Source organism: Polypterus senegalus, chromosome 8 (genome assembly GCF_016835505.1).
Source record: "Polypterus senegalus isolate Bchr_013 chromosome 8, ASM1683550v1, whole genome shotgun sequence".
Taxonomy (NCBI): Eukaryota; Metazoa; Chordata; class Cladistia; order Polypteriformes; family Polypteridae; genus Polypterus; species Polypterus senegalus.
This window is the reverse complement of record NC_053161.1, coordinates 109,009,928-109,034,632: the sequence shown is the minus strand read 5'-3', so window position 1 is coordinate 109,034,632 and position 24,705 is coordinate 109,009,928. Positions and strand designations below refer to the sequence as shown.

General features: G+C 36.4%; 1 protein-coding gene across 3 annotated transcripts in view; it reads right to left on the bottom strand.

Annotated features, from left to right (window-relative positions):
- The window catches only part of sox5 (SRY-box transcription factor 5), a 234,673-nt gene that overhangs the window by 123,771 nt on the left and 86,197 nt on the right, over nucleotides 1-24,705 (bottom strand). For 2 of the 3 annotated variants that reach the window (XM_039761581.1, XM_039761582.1), the window contains exon 4: nucleotides 1,430-1,516. In XM_039761581.1, coding sequence (XP_039617515.1) covers nucleotides 1,430-1,516 — 87 coding nt within the window. Of the gene's footprint in view, nucleotides 1-1,429; nucleotides 1,517-8,156; nucleotides 8,356-24,705 lie in introns of those variants that run through there. The other variant, XM_039761583.1, reaches the window with a different exon arrangement.

Here is a 24,705-nt window from a genome sequence, read left to right as displayed (position 1 = left end):
TATAGATTGCCTTATATCTCGTGAGACTGCTTATTACAGAGTATGAAAATACAAAATACAATTTTACTGACTTAGGGCAAGGTCTGTGTAGTGTTTTACCCACATCATTGTCAGTTCCTCTGAATATCTTAATTTCCTCTAGTATTGGAATGACTTGCATGTGAGGTTTATTGGCATAACCACAAATTGGTCCAGAATTAGTAAGTGTGGGTGCATAAATGAAGTATCCTTGTCAACTGATTAGGCTCCTTTCAAATCTTGATTCCTGTACTACCCCCAATGCTGATGTACAGTACACTTCATTATATTATTCAATTATGAAAATAGATGGATGGACAAAGGATAATAAAATGGAAGAGTTAGCGGTGTACTTTAAATATCAGTTTTAACAGGGCATACTCATGTACTTTTATTTAAAAAATAATTTTATTAAAAGGTAGTTTTAACTAAAAAGTAAAATCATATTTGTATATTTACTGAGTATAGTATTGTGCTGTAAACTAATAATACTTCTAAAATGGAAACATAACTTATTTTCTTCTTACTTTTTTATACAAATTAAGAGAGATTTCTAGAACAAATGCAATACAAAATAGAAATGGAAAAACTAAATCACAAACCTGAATATTTCTTATTTCTTGTAATATATTTAGTGTGTTGGTCACATTTAGTTTACGATGTAATGCAAATTAAAAAAATGAAACCACTATAACAAGGTGTCAGTCAGCTAAAACTAACTTTAGATTTATTATGCATCACTTAACAATGGAATACAGTGACAATGGAAACTAATTGACATAGAGCCCCCCCTCCCCAAACTGTGAATATATGCAGCTTCTATTAATATAGAGTTAACTATAGCAGTAGAGTATTCTACCGTGTTAGCCATAGATTGATACAGGAGAAAGTAGGGCGAAATGACACATTTTATTGGCTAATACAACTGCAAGCTTTCGAGGCAGCTAAGGCCCCTTCAAGGGTTACACCTTGCCTGATGATGAGGCCTTAGCTTCCTCAAAAGCTTGCATTTGTAATCTATTTAGTTAGCCAATAAAAGGTGTAATTTCACCCTACTTTCTCCTATAGTATTAACTGAAACCTACTATAGGTCTGTATTTGTAACAAAGATATTAATACAATGTTTTTAACATTAACATGATGTGAGCATATGTATACTGAATAGGCTAATAAAGTAGTCCAAACAAAATGCACAAATTCTGTACAGCTTCTTTAGAAATATGTAATAGACTGCATTAATTTAAAGAATGCAATACAAAATGAAAAATGCTAATTTACTGTAAATGAACTATAATATGCATTATTTACCCTGACAGAATTGCAGAAAAATATTCAAAAAGTTACCCCTAGCTACATTTATTTCCTTAATAATTCAATATCCTGTCAAAAATAATTATTAAATAATGCATACCTTTAATTTCTCCAAAGTTCCCTGATCCCATAGCAAGGAGCTTATCTTTCCAGTCTTTTGAGAGAAGCTTCTCAATACTAGGGGTTTCTAGGGAAAGAGAGAAATAAAGAAAAATTAAAATGGGCTAGACCACAATAAAACTCATTTAAAGTCCATTTGCTGTAATAAACACCATTTTTCCTAGGTTTCTCCCTCTAATGGCTTCATCAACAACCAGATAAGATAAAAAAAGAAGCATGTTTTATCACCTGCTGTTAGAAAATCATTAGCCCTTTCTTCCATGAAACAAAGCTCCTGTTAATGCGGGATGACAATGGATACATTATTAAACCACACTTTGTTTTTCTATGAGATGCAAGGTCCTGCTTTTTTTCTAATTGCTAACCTGTCAAGGACAACTAATCAGTTGCGCCAAAGGAAAAAAAATTGTTCCTGTTTTTTTTTTCTCCTGCAGAGAACTGATTTATACTTTATAGATGTTGCATTTGAAAAGGCATGGAGTTGGCAATGGGAGTTTTCTTTTGTGTACACCCTTCCCCCAAAAGCACTTGCTTCCAAAATCCCCAAGCTGTAACCTGGCCCTGCTAGTGAATTCTGTCAACATACACAACATGTTGTGATTGAGACTTTGGAGAGCTTCTTGCAACACTACACAAACCATTTCTGACAGCATATTACACTTTGGCTGCCTCAAGCAGTTGCTGATGTTCCTGAAAAGGAAATACCCTATGGTTGTATCAATTTTCTGACTGTAAAGAGTATGAGGATTGAAAAAAGGGCACTTCACAATGCAGTATACACTTCAAAATTAAACAAACCATAAAAGTTGTACAAATGCTCACTGTCGGACATGCAGTTGCTTGCATTATTTATCAGAAAACTACTGTAGGTCTTTGAGTACACTACAACTGCAAGTGTGAATATGTATGCGTGTATTTGTGCTGGAGAGTAACCTTTGCTTTAACTATTGTGTCCCTCTTTTTAATGACAAAACATATCAATGTTTCAAATATACAAATGTGTTAAAAAATTCTTTATTATAAAGGAAATGAAGTTAAGGATGGCATGGTGTTAACAATGGGAGACATACATGATAGAAGCACAAGTCAGTCCATCCAGAATCTTTATAAATCTCACTTTTTCTCATGCACTAAAAATTTCTGATCTGTTTCTTGTTCATGAATGAATAACAGCCACTACAGATCAGGGTTATCCACACACTCATCTTTGCCACAGTGTGGCACACAGTATATGGTGCCGGTATGTAACCTATTTTTATCTTAGGCTCTGATATACTTATCTGTAATTTGTATACAAAAATGGATCATAGAATAAAGAAAACAATTCATAAGATGCAAATGAGCCTTTCTCTTTTCTTGTTTCTTACATATGTTTGCTTGGCATAATTCTTTTATTATCTTTAACAAGTCATCACTGTTAGACTCAAATTTAGACTCACGTATGCACCACATATCAAAAGCTGTTTTTTCTGCATTTAAAAGGGCAATACACAAGACTTCGAAGTTGAACTACTGCTTTTCTTCTGGACTGAGGCGACTTGTTATGACCCCAAAGAGAGGAACAGCCACTTGCATAAGACCAATAAGGAGAACCTGGACATGCTGGAGGGATTATATTTTTTGATTGCTCTGGGACAGTACAGGTATATCCCAGGAAATTCGGCAGAATGTTTCTGGAGCTAGGAAGGCCTGACACAGCTCAACATATTGTCATTGTGACTCTCAACAAGAAATGCTTAAAAAATCAATAGTGGGTGTCATGTACTGACGTGTCTGGTGTATGTGAGTGGGTCCATGTGATGGACTTGTATCTGCTACAACAGCCTATGGCTCTCTGCAATCCTGATTAAACTAAGCAGGTTTGAGTATGTTTTGTTAATTAGGATGCTTACTGCATTTCTGGCATTTTGGAGACATGCATGATACTTTCCATCCATTTATGTATCCATCCATTCCTCTGCAAAACCCATGTTTTCCAATATGTCTTGCAGACGAGTTCAACACCTTCTATGCTCGTTTTGATGCAGCCAACAAAGAACAGGTGCTATATCCTCAAGGGGGCAGTGAGTCTGTCACTCTGATCCTTGAAACGTCTGACGTGAGAAGGTCCTTCAAAAAAGGTCAATCCTTGCAAAGCTCTGGGACCAGATAGCATCCCAGGCCGTGCCCTCAGGGCGTGTGCTGACCAGCTAGCAGGTTTGTTCACCAACATCTTCAATCTCTCCCTGAGGCAGTCGGTGGTCCCAATTTCCTTCAAGGCATCCACCATCATTCCTGTCCCAAAGAAACCGGTGGTCTGCTGTCTGAACGACCATTGCCCGGTTGCACTGACATCGGTCATTATGAAGTGCTTCGAGCAACTAGCCAAAGGTTACATCTGCTCCTCCCTCCCCAACACGCTGGATCCTCTCCAATTTGCTTACAGAGCAAACAGATCTACAGAGGATGCCATTGCGCTAACAATAAACACTGCCCTTACCCACCTGGAAAGAGGAAATACATATGTAAGAATGCTGTTCATAGATTACAGCTCGGCATTCAACACCATCATCCCCTCAAAACTCGTCTTGAAGCTTGACGACCTTGGGTTGGGGACGACCATCTGCAGATGGATTTTCTCTTTCCGCACAAACAGGCCCCAGGTGGTGAGAGTTGGCAAACACACGTCCTCATCACTCATTTTAAACACAGAAGCGTCGCAGGGCTGTGTGCTTAGCCCTCTCTTGTATTCCTTGTTCACCCACGACTGTGTTGCAAAACACGGCACAAACACCATCATCAAGTCTGCAGATGACACAACCATCATAGGCTTTATCACTGACGACAATGAGATGGCCTACAGAGAGGATGTGCTGGCACTGAGTAATTGGTGCCTGGATAGCAAATTGTCTCTTAACGTCAGCAAAACCAAGGAGATGACCGTGGACTATCGGAAACAGCAAGGTGGAGAACACCAGGCCATCTACATCAGCAGCGTAGAAGTTAAAAGGGTTAACAGCTTCACGTTCCTCAGAGTAAACATCACCGAGGATCTCTCCTGGACCCTTCACATAGACACTGTGGTTAAGAAAGCTCGCCAGCAGCTCTACTTCCTGAGGAGGCTGAGGAGGTTTGGTATGAATGCCAACATCACCTCAAACTTTTACAGGAGTGTGGTCGAGAGTCTGGTGACGGGCTGCATTACCATCTGGTATGGGAGCTGCTCTGACAGCAGCCGAAAATCACTACAGAGAGTGGTGAAGGCAGCAGAGCATGGCAAGAGTTTCCCTGCCATTGAAGACATTTATCTCCATCGGTGCTTGCGTAAGACAAGCACCATCATAAAGGACCACAGCCATCCAGCACACCAGCTGTTCTCCTTGTTACCGTCAGGCAGATGATACAGGAGTCTGGCTGCTTGGACTACAAGACTAAAACACAGTTTTTACCACCAGGCCATTCGACTCCTCAACAGCAACACCTGAACACTTAAATACATTTACATTACATCTACATTGCACTACTCCCACACAAACTGTACCTGCATACACTCTGAATACTAACTGGAACATGCATCTGCACTTTATGGAATTTATATCTGTATTATAAAACAGTATCTGTGCAATAACTGTCATTTATACTTGCTGCTCATTCAACTCATATTGCTCTATAACTTCTTTTAAAATGTACACTTTTTATATTTATATAGCTAGACTATTTTTAACTTGTAATTTTTTTTTTATTATTTTAAATTATTTTTTAGCTTTGTTGGATCTAGGCTGAGTGACTTGTTTTTCTCGTCATACATATTTCATTGTATGTTGAACCTGTGTTAACCTATATATGACAAATAAACCTAAACCTATGTCTACAAATTGTTCTGGTAGTACTGGGCACAAGGTAGGATGATGTTACCTTACAATTCAGGCTGCATTTAGCAAAACATGTATGTCCATATCATATATAGAGTTTAAAATCTAAACTTGGGTACTGAGTGTGTGGAATTAACACTCCTCTAACAACTCTTCTCCAAGCACTCTTGCTTTTCTCCTTAAACCACATATGTGTGACTGTGTCCTGCAGTAAACTACGAGATTCATCCAGGGTTGGTACCAGACTATGCCAATGCAAAGCCTTGTAACTGAAAAAGACCTAATTTTATTTTCATATGAATAAATGAATGAACTAATTAACAAACTAGCTAGTTATCTGTGGATAGGGAGCATAATTTATTGGATAAGACGCTGGACTCTGAATCACAAGGTGGCCTACCTCGGCTGCACTGTTTGACCTGACCAAGCCATTTAACCTGCCTCTGCTTAATGCATAATAATAATGACATTACTTAATTACGTTATTAATTGTTGATACAAATTAATCTTTAGTATTATTAAGCTGACCCCTTTAGTTATTCACTTTGTATAAAGGTGTTTGCTAGGAGAATAAATGTAAATATACAAAAGGAAAAAAAAAGAAAATACTTAGCATCATGGTATTAAATACACATTTCCATATTGAATTAAACTATATGCTAAATATCTAGTTACCGCAAAACAATTTAATGACAGCACAAACAAAACAAAAAAAAAACAAATAATGAGCACTAAACATTTCAGATGGGAAAAATACAGACTACAGTCTCTGTCTCAATAGAAAATATTTTCAATTACATTTCAAATACATTTTACACATATTCAACTTCAATTAATATACACCTGTATTTTTTCATTCATATTTCATTGTAACCTACATACCGAATACATGGACAACAAACTCAGAGACGATACACTTGTGCTACTACAAAATAGCTTGATAAAAACTAATATACTCACAAGTAACAGAAAGATATTTTTATCATTCAAGAGGCATTGAAATGTTTTTATGGCACACATTTTGTAGGGAAACAACTCCATATATAGCATATTAAATTCTGCCATATTTTTAAAGGAAGCTTTAAAAATGTAGAATAAACACAGTTTTCGTACACATATCTCAAACATACTGTAAGTGCCCTATGTAGAAAAGTCTGTTTTTTTTTTTTGATTGGAGTGGGGAGGGACATAGAGCTTTGAAATGACAGTCAAAATCATGACTGCCTATTAGAAACATTAGGGGGATTTGAAAACCGTAAAAGCTGCTGATGATCTACTTTAATCACTAAGGTACTAGACTGCTAAAGCTTTTAAAGTATTGCTATTTTTAATAGAGCATATGTCATATGCAACTCTTCATCCATCCAACTATGTAAAATAGGAACTTATTTTGCAATGTTTTAGCCACTGACTTAATTCCCCGTACAAAAGCAAATTTAGCCATCAATTAGCGTCAGCTGAAATCATTTCCTGACACATTTTCCAGCATTTGCATGTCTCTTATATCCACAATTTGCATAAGACTTTATACTCGTGGTGCTTACAAATTTAGCATCTCTTGTTTAGCCTGCATTGCTTTTAAAAGCTATTCTTCCAAAGAATATACTTGTCCACCTGAAAGTAATGAAGAAAAGGAAAGAATAAATAAAAAACTAAGTAAACATTCTACATTTGTCACAGTTAATCTACACTTCAGTCTCTTCTGTTTTTAACTACAGGAATTTGCTTACTATTTCTTCATTGCAGCTTAAATGTCTAACAGGTAACAGCAGTTAAAAAGGTGCCTCTACTTTTGTCACTTTTATTTTTCTTTCTGAAATGCACAATCCTGGAATGAGAAAAGAGTGACTGTTTTTTGCTGCACCCCAAGCTACTCTGCAAGTTCTCTAGGGATCTATCTGCAAGTCAGAGAAGCTTTTATATAATCTAAAAATAGAAAAAAAAGATTTTGCTGTATCAAAAAACAAAGAAATCAAGCACGAAAGGGAGCAAAAAAATATCACATTTTCTTCAAATGAATAGAAGCTCTCTTTAGAAAAACTACTAAACCAACCTTTGCAGGGCAAGAATGTAACGACAGAAAATCTATAGTAAATTAACAATGGACTCCCAATCCTCCCGGCACTATAAGCAGGCCATTCTACTTTTAAGTCTATTGTCTTCCAAGTCTTTGACAGAGCCTTGCCCTGCGGCTAGACAACATTTTCTTTCTTACTGCATACTGAAAGAAATCATGAATTTCTAGTCATCATTGCAGAGGGAAAAAATAAATATTAATAGCTGAAGTGATAAAAATGACTAGGCAGTGAGATTAAATACTTCAACATGTTTTTAAGTTTTCAAATATTAGATAGATAGATAGATAGATAGATAGATAGATAGATAGATAGATAGATAGATAGATAGATAGATAGATAGATAGATAGATAGATAGATATACCTACAGTTATTCATGTAGTATTCTGACTTAGATGTCTGACAACCCACTGTGGTCTAATGCTAAGGACATGTAGGCAGTGCTGGTGCAGACTTTCACCAGTCTAAAATAATACATGTGAAATGGCCCAAGCAGAAAGTACCCAAAGAAATCTTTGTTCACTGAACAGAAATCACTTTTATATAATTTGTTTAAATTCAAACTCAAATATACTTGAGAACTGTGTCCTATATTTAGTTACATGTTTTTTTTTTTAATTTCCTCTTTTTAAAAAGTTCACATGTGGTTGCGTTTACTAATAGGCAAACAAAAGTAGATAGGTTTTTAACAGACTTTGCAAGACAAGACAAATATACACATGTAGACACATGCACAAGTCAAAACCATTGTCACTGACAAATGCAAACTGTTACACTTACAAGAATGCTGGTCAAGACCAAGATGGGTTCCCCCTCCAGGCTTAAGAACAGAAGCGCCCCCAAAAAAAAGTAGCAGCCAGTATATTGTAATTGTACAAGTATTTTTCTTCTCTCTCGACTTACTTCCTCTGAACAGATAGCCAGTGCAGCTCCTACTGCTGCTACTGTCAGTGAGAATATAATAATAATAATAATGGAGAAAAAATTCTTTCACTTGCCAGAAACCACAACTTCCGCCGGGGAGTCTAATAGCTTTATTCTCTACGGCGTCACTCCCCTCCAATTTTCTCTCTTAAAGGAATCCCTGCTAGTTTTGGCCATGTACACAATCTACTCCTGTCAGCAATTTTACAAGGGGTGGGCAATAATGGGGAGGGGGAAGTGTGCAGAATATTCTATTACTAGAACTGGGGATAGGCTAACCCTTTCAAGCAACGAAAATGTAAAAAAACCCTTTGACTCTCCTGCAGCTGTATTAAAGTCAACACTATTTGACCAAGAGTCAGCATTGCTTCTGGTTTTTTTTTCTTCCTTCTGACAGCTGTCGCTATCATCCCAACAGGTGCTATTAGTCTTACCCCCCCACCCCACTGCTGAACAATGGCAGAGGCTTTTAAGCCAAAGAGCTTTGACAAGTGAGAGAGAACAACAAATGGCTCTGCCATGCTTTTCTCCTGGGGTCTCTCAGCAGCACAGAGTAATAGTTATTATTTTTATTTATTAACATTGCTGCCATTGTCCCTTGTGACAGACAGGACATTTTAACTATTAATAAAAATGGAACGCTGACTTTTTTTTCTGAACCCACAAAGTGCAGAGTTAATGAATACTGTTCGTTTGGAACTGGATAATGTATATTTCACATAAAGATGGCTGAAGATGTTATAAGAGTAGTAGTGTGAGCAAATGAGGTAAGGTTATTTCAAATGTCAAGCCACAATGAAGCCCAATGAGAAATCTGTGTATTGCACCCAACTCTGCTCCATACTTTGCATAACAACAGTTTTAATTTATTTCCAATAACAATAAGAACCTTTTAATTAATATTTCTGAAAATAAAATTGGGACCTTGTATAGGGTAAAGCAAATGGAAGTTTCTAAAGATACCTGGGCCAAGTAACTCATTATACAAATTGCCACCTTGTGACAAGTTTAATAAATACCTTTGCTGTAGTCATTTAAAACTATACACATTAGAGAGTTATATTGTCACATTTTGAGCAATTATAATAAAAAGTTTTCAAAAGGAGAAAATGTGCACCATTTAAACTTGCTTACCATTACTGGTCTAACAATAGCACTTTGGATGACTTGAGCTTTTATTTTGCTTGTAGAATCTAATGTTCCAAGTCTGTCATTCACAGTTAATAAATGGGCATGTTCGTGTTTAAAGTTTTTTTTTTCAGTTTAAGTGCAGAGAGTCAAGGCTATTTAATAGATTGTGACATTAAACTTCAGTGTCTCCACTACTTAGACTTAGAGAAAATAAAAACATCAATACAAAAGCATAAAATTTTAAATAATGGCTGATTTTTTATCCAACAAAAAGAATGTGCCAAGAAAATCATCCAAATTATTCTCAAATTGCTGATGGAATAAATAGAAGATTAACAAATTCCGTGACAGCCAATCGTAAAACTGAACAACTATATCTTAGGATAAGCCTTACACACAGTTTAACATGCACTCACACAAACTTACTTAACCAAACAACAAACCCAAACTATGGCCACATACAGTAAAATGAAACTATTTGTATCTTTTTTCACATATCACCTTTCATGTATTGTCCTTTCCTATTATTCTCTTCCCCATTCACCAAAAAAGTTCAAAGATTCATAATTCAAATGCAGGAGATAGTAATACAGTACATCATTATGGGGAGTACAGCAGGTTGCTGGACAAATTTTTGTCATTCATTTTGTGTTACCCCAATGATATTATTTACTTTTCCTGTACTTTATTTATCAGAACTTTTATCTCTGTAAATATTAGTTTATCAGTAACCTACCAAGAATAGAATGTTGTTTTCGCATAAATCTGGGGTTATATCTTAATGCCACTGTAAAAGAAAAAGCAGCACAAAGGAACAATACTTCCTGTAAATGTACAAAATGCCATTGAGGGGCTCCAGACAGGAATAATTGGAGAGGGGGTAGAATAGGAAATATTGGCAAGAGGGCAGTACTCTCTGCAAGAACATGGATAATTTGACCCTTTTAATATAAATAGGGTGAGGGGAGAGAAAGAGAGATGGTTTATAAAATGGCAAAGCCTATAAAAATACAGGGAAAGCTGCTTCAGGGACATGTTCATTATACTGTTAAATACGTGAATGCTCAAATGGGTCGGGAACCAAAGGAATACTATACTTGGTTTCTCTGTAGAAAAACTATGTAAAGCCAAAAGTTACGCTGAGTCTAGAGTTGGGAAATGAGATGGTGCAAGTACTCAGTAAAAGAAAGAGTTTAAGACTACAGAGACTGAGTGTAAGAGACAGAGAGACAGGGAGATGGAGAGATAGAAGGTGCGAGTTCTTTGTTGCATTATAATAATTTTACTATTACCACCATCTGATGGAAAGCCTGCAGAACTGCAACCACAGCACCTATGATTTGGTCATCTCGTGATTGCCATTACATCACATAAGCCAAATCCTAAAATAGCTGAAACTCAATCACTTTGTGCAGCTAATACCCCTGCACCTTCACAATCAGGGATGTTTACCTAATATCATAGCAATATGTACTTATAGAAGTCAATATTTCCAAAACTTTGCTATGAACAGAATAACCAATTCCCTGAAATACCCTGAAGATACTTGAAAGTTTTTTTTTCTAATTACCATATTAGCAAAATCTTTTAAATACTTAAACTCTTAACACTTGAGGCAAGTCAGTCATCGTCCAACACGCTATATCCTAACACAGGGTCACGATGGTCTGCTGGAGCCAATCCCAGCCAGCACAGGGCGCAAGGCAAGAACAAATCCTGGGCAGGGCACCAGCCCACCCCAGGACACACACACACACCAAGCATACACTAGGGACAATTTAGAATCGCCAATGCACCTAACCTGAATGTCTTTGGTAGGAAACCGGAGCACCTGGAGGAATCCCACGCAGACACGGGGAGAACATGCAAACTCCATGCAGGGAGGACACTCAGAAAGTGAACCCAGGTCTCCTTACTGCGATGCAGCAGTGCTACCACTGCGCTTGAGGCAAGTGCTCCTACATTATCCGCAGTGATCAAACAACTATTTTGCAGTAGAGTGACACAACTCTGCGCATGCTGGGAACAGAATCAGGCAATGCAAAGAGAACATTTTTCACAAAAGGCAATGATGCACTTTTTAAGTCTAAGAACACCCAAGCATGCCAAGCATACTGTAAACCTTTTGGGTTTACTGGAAAGAATGAAGATATATCCCTCGTTCCAGAAAACAGTAGCTCAAAAATTTTGCAGCGCACCAAAAATATAATCGCAGTTGTTACTGATAATACTTACTCAGATCTACAAAACATATTTAGGAAAATGTAGCATCACCAACTCAATTCTAACAAACCCACTAAAGAATACAAATAAGTCTTCTGATCCTTGGACATGTTGCTCCTCTTGAATCCAAAATTTTACTCTCAATCCAGCCTTTTCCTGTTGACTTATTTTTTTTTCTTGCAGGTTAAGAAGAGTGAAATGCGGCAAAGTTATCAATGTTCACTCTTGTAGTGTTAAAAATACCCATGAAAATGTATATTGTTTTGGGAAACATTGTTTTTAAATATGCACCTTTAGGGTTAATTTAACATGGGCTGTTTTGTTCTGAACATGCATTCTGGCTCTCCTATTTGAAAAATGTAAGCACAATCCCCAACTGTCAAACCAGACATTCCATCTCTGCCTTGGGCATAACATTCAAGAGTTTTGTTATCCAGGACAAGAGAACTAAACCCAAAGCCTTTAGGGACAAGCTTTTTTCCTTTCACTCTGACCTTTAATTTAATCACAGGTCACATCCAGTGAAATGTTTTTCATATCTACCCAAACCTAAGGTAAACGGTCCATTCCTGATGCCACACAGGAACAACAATCACCCAATATGTATGAAGCACTGCAGTAAAGAAATCTATAGTACTATACTATTATATAATCCACTGAATTTATAGATTAATCAAATCAGTTATTATCCAGAATAGATGAACTACAGTAAGTTATAATACTGACAGCATTGAATGTCTGGAGTTTAAAATTGAACATATTAGTGATGTTAACACACGTCAATGTTATCAACGGTCTGTTATTTAACTACGTCGATTAGTGCAGCATACATTGACGCATTTCGTTTTTACCATCTTTCAAGAGATACAGCTACCTAATCGCTATACAAGGACATCAAGGCTATTAAGGTTACATGACACTAACAATTATAAATAAAAAGACACATGATACATAGTGATATGTGGTATGAAGAATGACCAACTTGACTGCAGGTATTTTATATTGTAACAGCTGGATCTGGTAGCCTATTAAAATATGCAAAAACTGCAATGAGTACCACCATGTCTGCCTTAAGTGTGTGTTTACTTGTCATTCAGGATTATAAAACAAAACAATTTTGACACTTTAAAAAGAAAAAGCCAGTAAAGGCCCAAATCATCCCTCAGCTATGGGCATAATATCAGTCCTTTGCTAAACAGTTTACCTCTATGGGTCTATATTTAATTGCCACGTGACTTCAATCCAGTCTGCATAAATAAATGTATGCCATAAAACACTGCAGCTACTACTAGCCAAGCTACTAAAAGTCATTGGTGGCAAGACTGCGTATAAAAAAGCTTTTGTTGTGACAGAGAACCTTTACTTTATTCTTTTCTTTATATTCTTTTTTTTGTACAGGACTGAGACGCCTGATGAATGACAAGGGCAAACTCTGGGATCACCTAAGAATTGGGAATTGTGGACTAGTGTTACAAGGAATTTAATAGATGAGAATGGCACTGATTTGGAAAACAAGGCCATTATTCAGAAAGCCCTTTTGTGAATAGGCTTATAGGATGCCTGAACAACAAATGGTCTAATCCTTGGAAAATGTAAAAATACCTTGTGAACTGAATTTTCCTTCTAGCAAGATAAATATTACCCTTGAATAAAAGAAAGAGGCAAACATAAAAAATCAAACAATCAAACATATAACACCATATGCTTGATGTTTAATTTGTTCACAAACCCTTACAAATTTAATGAATTAAGAGGGAATGATATTTGCTATAACTTAAAAATCTAATTCATTATAGTTTTCTACCAATTCCATCCCTAGTGTTCAGTGTTTGAAAATAAACAGAGGACCACAAGAAATACAGACTAAATAACAATTCACATATTGCTAATTTAATTGCATTTACATCAAAATATTGATGACACTTCATTTATAATCACTTTTCAAAACATGAAATTTATTTCATGAAGACTTGTCAGGTTTGCCACTTAATCGGAAGAGCCTGGAATTTAATCAAAGAGTATCACGAATTTCACTGTGTTGGTCACTTTGTGAAAACCTTAATTTTCATTATGCAAACTAGCCATACGTTTAAGAGGTGAGCAGCATTTTAGCAAAGTGAAAATAATAGGACTGATTTCTAGTTGCATCTGAGCAACCAAATCTGCATTTTCATGTATGTATTTTTCATTTTCATGCCTATTTACAGTATAATGGATAGGGTAGGACATTTGATTTACAATAAATGACACATTTGTTACTGTTCATTTAAACACAAAAATACATTATGAGTTAAATTTCATTAAACAACTCGCAGGTATTCAATTGCAGATGCACAACAGAGCAAGCACAAATTAATAAAAAGTAAACAATCAAGTACATTTATAATGTTTTCTGCCTTTCTTATACTGGGGTGGTACAAATTCAAACTAAACCTAACTTTCTAGCTTGAAAATATGAAAGTAGAGCTCACAAAAATGCAAGGGGGGCTAATTAAAAAAAATCATACAATTTTTATAATTATCATTAACGTTTTTGGGTTGTAAACAAAGACTGATTGGATAATATATTGAAACCAAGATGTCAAGTCTAGAACATAAATGGTATCAGAATATAAACAGTACATGCTTAGTGTTGTCAACTTTCTTCAATAATATAGCACTTTTTTCACTACTTTCATCATTAAGTTAGAATGATATTAATAGATTGGATGTTGTGGCACCCAAAATTCATTTAATTAACATTTAGGGAAAATGATCCCAACACTAATTTAATAAAGGACTCCACTTTTTAGGAGTGGTATAATATGTTTTGCACTGGTATGCAAAGTCAACACCTGGAAAATTGTTACAGAAATAAGTTTACAAACATCATTTAAGTGCAGGCTCCTTGATCATCAACTCAATGATCTAGTAATAGATAGCTTTGAACCACTACAAAAAGAGATGTCAAGTGTCAACCACAACCTACAGTATGCTACATACAGTATAAACATTCATATAACACAAACTAACTGGAAAGTTTAAATGTTATACAGTAGCTCAAGCTGTCTGTAAGTTATTAATCACAAGGCAAGTCATGGAAGAAAAAACTAATAACACAGTACTGTACAATATTCATAGGGGTACAGCACTCACTTTATATGACACCTCTAACAATATAATGAAATAAAAAACACTACTGAAAATAGAACTATATAAGCCTAAAATATTGACCGCAACCTGTAGTATTTGTTGCCCATGATTTAGTCCTATAATTTATTTTGCAATCATTCTCAATACCTAAAGCACAAATGAGAAAAATGTACTTAGCATATGGGGAAATAAATTATGAAAAACTTTCCATGTCTAATGTATCCATCCATCCATCAATCCATTGCTCCATCCACTTACTCACCCATTTACTGAACCAACTGTCGGCCTATCCTGGCAGGATCCTGTTATACCATGTAAAATTACAGAAACTGTAACTAAAAATAAATTAGATAGGAACATAAGAGGAAGTTCCTGCTTTACCAAACTAATGTGTTAGATATATTTGATCAAGCAACTGGAGTATTTAAAAAAGCAAAGCATGGGCCATAATTTTCTTAGACTTTCAAAAACGTTTGCTGTAGTTCTACAAAAACAGATTTAAAAAGTATACATTGGAATTAACTATAATAAAAAAAAAATTATTTAATTTTGTAAATTAGTATGAGATAAAGAATATGCAGTAAGATAAACATGAAATGCTGCTCTCCTAAATGTGGTGATGTCATCAGTAGAGCCTCTCAGTATTCTTCCTTGGACTGTTGCTTTTCTCAAATTTAAATGAATATGAAGGTGACATCCAAAATGAACAGACAGTAGACACTGAGGAGGCAGTAAAAAAACAGAAATCCATAGTGTCCTACACAGTTCCTGGAAAATGAAGTTTAATATAGAAAAGACCAAAGAGCTGCACTCAGATAGACAGAACAGTATCAAAACAAGATGGACCACACTGTGTTGCAGGAAGCAACCTCAGAATTTGCATTGATGCAACATTCTCATCGTTTAGGAAAAAGGCAGAAGCAATTAAAAAGTTAAATAAAATGCTACCTTATATTACAAGAACGCATAATGTGCTAGTAACACTGCATCAGTAGTACCAAAAAGTCAAAGGCTCTAGAAATAGAGAAGAAAGAGCATCTCAGACTAAAGGACATGTCTACTCTTTATTTTGACCAGAGAATCCTGTCTGAAATCCTTAATCAGAAATCACTCTTTTACACATTTTGAATATAATGAAAAATATAGCAATATTCAGAAGAATTCTTTTAATTAAACAGTGATTAACACACTGAAGCACTCCAGTGGAAACAAAGGGGAAGTGAATTTAAACCTGAAACCAAAAAAGACTCTTTTACACAGTTCTGGGATCAAGAAACAAACTAGTAAAGCAGCTGAAGTGGAAGCCTTCACAACTTTCAAAAGCATCTTGATGAGATAATTGGACTACCTAGTTATTAACTAACCAAATGATCACTTGCAACTAAATGATCTTATGTCCCATTATTTCCTGTTTTAAATACTTTAGTTGATTGATCAACTAAATTATTTCTTTTAGTTTCTCAGACTTTTCATAGTCTTATGATTGAGGAAAAACCAACAACTAATCCTACATAAAGCCTATGTACATAACGGGGTACACACACACACACACACATAAAAGCCCATATTCTCTCATACTAATACATTACAGAGGTAAAGAAAAATGTGACAAGAAAACATGAGTGCCTGAAAAAAATCCAAACTGATAAACTAAACTCACATGTTAAGTAATCGGGTAAGATTCAGATCCTAAATGGAGAAGTGAGTCAGTAGTGTTAACAAGTATTCCTCTATTCCTCAGCAGAATCTATATACAGCTTATTGTTATAGTTACTTGTGTACATTTCTTCATTGGGTTTTCACAAGTTTCAAAAATTAAAGAATAGTCAAAAAATTAATTTCTGTATACAACTCCATAGATACTCCTGCCTATTTTATTGAAGAATTTGGCATATAGCACTGTGGCATATGCTTAAAAAGTCTTCAGATCTCACTTAATATACTATCAAATAAATTCTATATAATTCTTTGTAGTTACTAATATATGGACCATTATAATGAGATTCCAGCCACCCTGGGCACAAACTGAGCTCACCTATATGGTACAACAGCACCTCAGATGTAACTGACTGATTCAAACGCAGTTTGTACCCTAAGAGATTGTGCTATGAAGAAATGCACCAATGTTTTTAATAATCTATTGTTTTTCACATTGCATATTTTGTGAAGATAATTTCCTTTTTGCTTAGTTCCTTTTTTATTACTGAGAGATCACACACAATGAAATTACAATTACTGCCTACAATATGGCAAATAAAATTTTAATCTTAACTTGAAAAGGGCGCACAGCTTACATATTCAGTTTGAAACACAGTGTTGTTTCATCTAGGTATTGCCCTACTATTATTTTTGCAACAAGTAAAAAACAATTAAGTACATCTAATTATAGGCCAAATGTTATTTTTTCAGCAAGTAACAAATGTTGATGACTGACACACTTTGAATCTATGGAAGCAATTATCTAATGAAGTAATTTCATATGAATGTACTGACATAGTAGGATTATACAAATTGAGGATACTGGGACCTATCTTTGTAGCCAGTCCTGGACCTGATGTTCTTCAGTGAATATCTGGTGGCCATGTAACCCACATAGTCCAGATGGCAAAGGGTGAAAGCCAGGTGCAATACCATCTGGGTAACACGTCATACTAAACCTTGGCAATGGAAACTAGCTTTTGGGGCATAGAACATTACTTCTCTGATGAAGTGAAGAAGTGAAGTACTGGATGCTGAAAAATATTAGCTAGATATAATAAGATTCCCTTCTAAGCAAAGCATTGGCCGATTGGTCAACAGTGGTCTTTCTCATTCTCTGTATTGCCACATCCCCTAGATGACAGCATATAGTTGGAAGTTGGACTTTGTTCCAGTGAGGTACATTGGTTAAAGCTATGGACTTCAAAACCTGTGGCTGTTGGTTCAAACCCTACTACTGTCACAGTGTGACCATGAGAAACTCACTTCACCAACCTGTGCTTGAATTGGAAAACGACAAAAGAAATTTAACTAATTGTATCTCTCAAATATTGTAAGTCACCTAGGATAAAGATGTCAATTTAATAACAAGCAATAATAAATTGCACAGGGTAAAAAGTTTACCCACTGTTGGAATAATTTACAGCCCACTGCAGAGACAATGGATTTGGTGCTCAAAAAGTAACAGACCCTAGTCCTCTTGGATGGCTTCATGTGAGAGTGACATACAGTAGATTGGGGGTGTGAGGGGACATTAAAGTAGTTACCTGGATTTCTGTGCTAGACATGGGCTTTCCATTATGAACATCATGTTTAAAAATACAATTGGTTGTAAGTGCACTTGATACAATAGACTCAAGGTCACTGCCTAACTCTATAGTCATATCATCTAAGCTGTGGCTGTAAACTATAGAAACTTGTTCAAAACCAGTTCCCACTAGACAGTGAGTTCCCACTAGACAGACCAGGAAGACTAAAGAATGGCTTTATTCAGAATGAGTTCAGCTTTCATCTGTGGAGGAGCACATCATGCATCTCAGGAAAGACCAAGTTCATATATTCCAAACAGACTTCAATAGTGGAAGCAGCTGAAATGAGGTGTGAGCAAAAACTTGGTCCCTTTCATCTTATCCACAGTGGACAACAGTGGTAAAAGAATCTGACAAGCTGATGAATGATGTCTTAAATGCAATATTTGGAAGTCAGGGTCCCGTTTGATTAAGAAATACTAACAAACCAAACATTTGGCAGCTGAATTAAATGTGCTTGTGTGGGTGCAGCCTACTGAGGCCACAGAAAATTACTTTTCGATGGCCTCAAAAGAAGCTCTCATACCACTGGATAACTCAGGTAGGGTTGATGAAACATCACTCTAGGTTTTCTATGTACTAGAAGCATTGGCTATGGTTGGATCTATATGGCTGACTGGCTACAGTGATTAAAAAAAAGAGGACTGAATGAAATTCAACCAGAAATTTTGAAAATACTTAGTATTGATTTCTTTAATTAAATGTCTTTTTTCATTGTTGCATGGAAGGTGAATGCAGTGTTTTAGGAACAAAAGGCTAGGATGGTGGTCACCATTTTAAAAAGGTGGACAAGAAGCTATATTCCTTTTACCAAAGGCCAGAGACCTCTTTAGCCTCCCTGGGCGAGTCTATGCAAGATTAATGGAATGGAGACCTGTTCTGATGCTGAAAATTCAAGTCCAAGAGAAACAATATTGATTCAAGAGTATGGTAATTCCACGTTACTGCTGTGTGCAAATTTGGAGTGAGAGCTGTGTAAGCATGCTTGTAGTTAATGATAAGCCTTTTGATACTTGCACTGGACTCAGCCAAGACTGAGTTTTGACTCATCCATATTCATTATTTTCATGGACAGGACAAGATGTTAAAAGTGCAGAGGAGGTGCTCAGGGTATCCAGTGTGAGAACCTAAAGGATGCATCTCTGCTGCGTGAAATGTTGCCCTTTTGTGCTTTTACACTGTGATCTCTGATGTACACTGTAATTGTGCACAGCCAGGTGTGATACATTTGGAATGGGATTACCACCTTCAAATCATAGTTTATAGTCCTCTCTCAAAAAAAGAGTGATGTATCCTGATGGTAAGGGGTTAACAGCTGCCCCAAGTTAAGTAAAGAACATTGGGGTCTTGTTCACAAGTGAGGGTAAGCGTGATCATAAAATTGACCAATTAATTGGTGTAAAGACTGCAGTTGTACAAACACTGCACACAACCATATTAGTGAAGTGGGAGCTAACTTCTTGGAGAATGCTGTCTTAGTCTGAATGTCTATGCACACCATGGTTGTGAGTTTCAGCTAATGGCTACAAGATTGTGATTGTAAAAACAACTGGCTGAAATTAATTTCCTGGACAGTGTTATTGGCTCAATCCACGTGACAGGGTGAATAGTCTGGCAGTACAGAAAAAGCTCAGAATACAACTGCTGCTTCTCTAGATCAAGCAGCACCAGCTGAGGTTGACTGGATATGTACTGAACCATACTGTACTGTATGTACTGACATAGCAACACCAATGATTTACTCTGTATCAGTATATTTTTGATTAATCATTCTGGACATCAAAACAGGGAATCAAGTATCTAGTAGGCATGTTCCATTCATGGAGACTACAAGCTGGATCTGCTTTATCCAAATATTAATGACTTAGATATAAACCTGTGGCACAATCCAAGCAGGTCTGACAAAATCTTACTGTCACCTACAACCTATTAATGACAGCAGCAGGCCTCCATCATCCAAGCCAGAAGTTTTTAAGTGTGTTTGGGGTGATTGTTGTTTGCATTTATTATATTTATAATATACTATATATAAAGAAAATGAATATGAAGATGACACAGACTATTCTAAATTTTCAAAACCACCTAACATACTTCACACTAACACAAACACGTGAACATTAACAACTTCAATAATTAAACTTCATATTCCAATCTATACCTGGAGGTATGATTGTACACTTCATTTTATCATTGCCATTAAGTATTTTGTATCTGATCCCATTTCACAAATACAGCAATTCCTTACTGTATAATAACAAAAAAATTACTTTAGTCATAGGAACTGCCTTTTAAAATGTTTTTTCGAAAAGAATACTTCATTATGTTAGGTATTATACAATAGGTATGTCTTTAACATTAAGCAGAAAATAAAGTATATATCAGCTAAGCTTTTAAGTAGGAAACTTTCAATATCATAGTCTTATTGCTAGAAATAAAAACAAGCCAACAAAATCTGTTATGCATTCCAAACTAGATTATTTAAAACACTATCTTTGTGAAAAGTTCATATTTAACAATGAATGGCAATAGCAGATTTATGCCTAGCCTAACAAAGATTATCCCTTCACTGGATACATATCTGTGATCTCTTGTTGACTAACTGGGTAACTCCAGTCACTATTTTTCAATTGTAGGCCATGTTATCAATGAAGTTTCCACTGCAACAGGTTATTTTTTAACTCAGATACACTTTTAATTTTCAAAATCTTCAGTAACAGCTGTGTGGCTGTCTAAAATGTTTCTGCAATCTCAACTGCAAGTCATCACCCTCTTAGATGTAAATACATGACTGGAAATTTATCACTTTTGAGATTTAGTCTGTTGGGAAAAATTTCTCAGAACCCAGGAAGCTACAAACACTCTAGGTGCTTTGTGGTGATATCACTTTACTGCACAATACAGCAGGTTCAATATTTTTTTCATCAAAATAAAAAATAATGTTAATCTATTGAAACTGACTAAGATTCATCCAAGGGTTAATGGGTTTTTGTGTCTTCAGATATCAAGATCTGAAGAAGCCACCCTGTGACCCAAAAGAGGAAACAGTGGATTTAAAGTATGATGAATGGATGAAACAGTTGAACCTTATGAGAGAGAAAAAGAACAGGAGACCCAGTTCTTTAAATGTAATACTGTATCATTTTCATTTTTCATTTGTGATATTGCTGCCTCTGTGATGCTAGTCTGGAAGAGTGTATCTTCTTTTAGTTAAACCACGAATATGAGTGCCCATTCCCATTCGGTAAAGGGACCTTACTTTGCCCTGGTGCAGGGCATTTTTTCACTGTTAAACTGTAAGGCTGGTAATGTCAGTGGAAACCTTGTAACAGGTTCATACTGAGCCCAGTAACAATGGCCATACATAAGAATAAAGCATATTATACACCCTAAGAGTCAACAAACGGAAGTACTGTTAAAAAATTAATACAATTCCTATTCAGACTGGTTGTTATTTTAACTCAGGCAATTAATGAGTGCCTAAGAGTTCAGTTGTAACAATGAGCAGTAGACACAGTAGGTTGCCAGGATTAAGACTGAAAAATGTTTGTTTAAATATTAAGGATAACAATGTGACAGGAGCATCATTTTCCCAATAAACAAGCACATACTGATAAAACTTCTCCCACAATACGAAAGATAATGACCAGTTTTACACTAAATATTTACGAAAGCTGACCAAGTCTTGGTACTAGTTTACTCACTTTATTACCTTTTCCAACATTGTACAGTGCAAATTACATTCCTTGATTATTTTTATGAAATACTGCTGTTAATAAGCCACAACTCTTTTTTTTTATTTTAGCTGCTTTTTGTCCTTTTCCCTGTCCAATTGACCCCTCTCTAATTCAATTAAGTTTAAGACTGAGAGGATCTGTGTTCAGTCAGTTAGTATTTTATGAGACCTTCGCTCCAGACTTGCTGTGAGTTTAGGATTGTTATCATGCTGTTAGATTAACTTTTTGTCGAATACATCATTTCACAAAGCTATAGTCTGATGAATCAAAACGTATTTATATTAATCAGCAGTCACCATTCCATCTGTTTTGACAGAGGTCTCATGTATAATACCTTGCTTAGATTCCATACTAAAATTTTACTTATGCCTGATAGGCAAAACAGGTTTACTCACAAAAATATCAGATTTATAAAGCTGTATGTATGCATTGTGCCAAGATAATTTCCTTAATAAATCTCAGATCAAATTAAAACTTTGTGCTTGTGCATGCACTTTGAGTCACACCCGTCACCACCTGTCAGTAACCATACATGACTTAAACTTTTCTTTAAATATTCATGATCTAATCACCATATAGAATCGCATATATTTCTGAGTGGCATGTTTAATACAACCATGGGAGAACATACTGTAGAAAACAAAATTTCAGTTAATTACCAAAGAAGTGGAGAACTGCAAAAACATTCTTTTTGCTGGTCTCTCTGTGGGAGTCACAAATAAAAGAAAAAAATAACAAGAGTGGGAGCAAGTGAACAGAGACAGCAATAGCAATGTGTCATCATGCACTGCCCAAACCTCTGCCAGTACATAGCCATGAACTGACGCAGGGTGTACACACAAAACTGCAAGATTTTAAGAACATTCTTATTGAGCTGTAAAAAAATAAAATAATCTTGCCAAGTAAATCTCAATGGTCGATGTACAAAATCCAAACGTCTTTGAATTGCCATTGTGTTGATGAGGGAGCAGATTCTGGGTCATGCAGGTGGCGGAGGTAATCTATGTTTGTGACCTATGATGTGCAGTACTGCACAAGCCATCACAATATAGCAAACCTTTTTGGGGCTTTACAGAAGTGTACTGACCAACAAGTCTAAACACTGCCATTTACCTTTTAATGAACCAATGGTCCTTTCTTTTATTATTGTTACTAGCAAAATACACACACTTCGCAGCGGCGAAGTACTGTCTTAAAATTTTTATTAAGAAGAACATTAAACCTTTTTAAACTGAGGGAAAATATATCAATAATTATTTGTTAAGGATCTCTTTGTATACCACATTGTCATTTCGGCCCTCCGTTGTAACATGACTAGGCTGTGCGCTGAGCTTACTCTTGAGCATGCAACGTACAGTTGGCCATGTGAACAGTAATCTTGTTTCAAATCTCACAGCTTGGATTGCTGCTTTCATAATCGGTTTGAGTTTCATGGTTTGTTTCAATTACGACAGTATTTGCAGGACTTCAGTTGAAGTGACATTCTGCATTTGTCAAGCGTTGTAAGCATACAAGCGGTTTCATTGATAACTTCACATCCAGCTTTTGAGAGTTTAAACATTCATAAACATCAAAGTGTCCACTACTCAAATTGTCACCTGTGAATCTAAGATGTTTAAGAGGCATTGGCGGTTGTCCAAAGCTGTATAATATTTGGCCATTTCGGTACACTTGAAAGCGACAACCAAACAACTCACATGCAGAACCATGGGTGAAGGGCTTAAGCATTTCACTCTTCTAGTGCTCCTGTGTAGTATAATTATCTCCTGTACCGTCATCAGTCCACACCTTGAACCTGTCCCAGTCATTCAATACATAAGACACAATGTTCCTCCGGATATCAAGAGTGAGCCTGATATGGCCGTAAAATATGTAACAAAGAGAATGGAAAAGGCAGGTGCCATCTCCGGGCATGGAAACCACTCATTAAGTGGCAGTTCTTTGATCGATGGTGATCACCTCGATAGACATGTTAATAGGGGTATGGTTGGAACGATAAAGGAAATGGGTACCTGAACAAGTAAGTCTAAAATACCTACACAATAACTATAATCACAATAAACGAACAATAAAACAGCGGAGAAGCCGTGGCTTAAATAAAAAGGCTACAGTTATCAGCAGGGAGACGTGAATCCCGTGGCGAAGCAAGGAAGGCAATGAAGAGACCGGAGCGATGGACGGCCTTATATAGGCAGGCAGCCAACAACGTGGGAGGTGTTGGGATGGGGGACCCAACACCGCCTCACACGGCTACCGAGCTGCAGGCTATGGACGTATATATGTACGTAAGTGGGATTCAGTTAGCGTTGGGAACCCGCATACCAAATTTCTTGAAGATGGGCCCATAAGTAACAAAGACCGTTGGAAAGTTCAATATGGCGGCCGACAGTGGCGTCATACCACATCGGTTTCGGTTAGCGCAGGGAAGCCGCCTACCAAATTTCGTGAAGATGGGGCCATAAATAAGAAAGTTCAACATGGCAGACATTGTCGACCGTTATGACCGTTACGTGTAGAATTTAGAAATGAAACCTGCTTAACTTTTGTAAGTAAGCTGTAAGGAATGAGCCTGCCAAATTTCAGCCTTCTACCTACACGGGAAGTTGGAGAATTAGTGATGAGTGAATGAGTGAGTGAGTGAGGGCTTTGGATACACCTTAATAAAATGGGAATGGTTGGTGATATTAACTTCCTGTTTGTGGCACATTAGTATATGTGAGAGGGGAAACTTTTCAAGATGGGTGGTGACCATGGTGGCCATTTTGAAGTCGGCCATTTTGGATCCAACTTTTGTTTTTTCAATAGGAAGAGGGTCATGTGACACATCAAACTTATTGGGAATTTCACAAGAAAAACAATGGTGTGCTTGGTTTTAACGTAACTTTATTCTTTCATGAG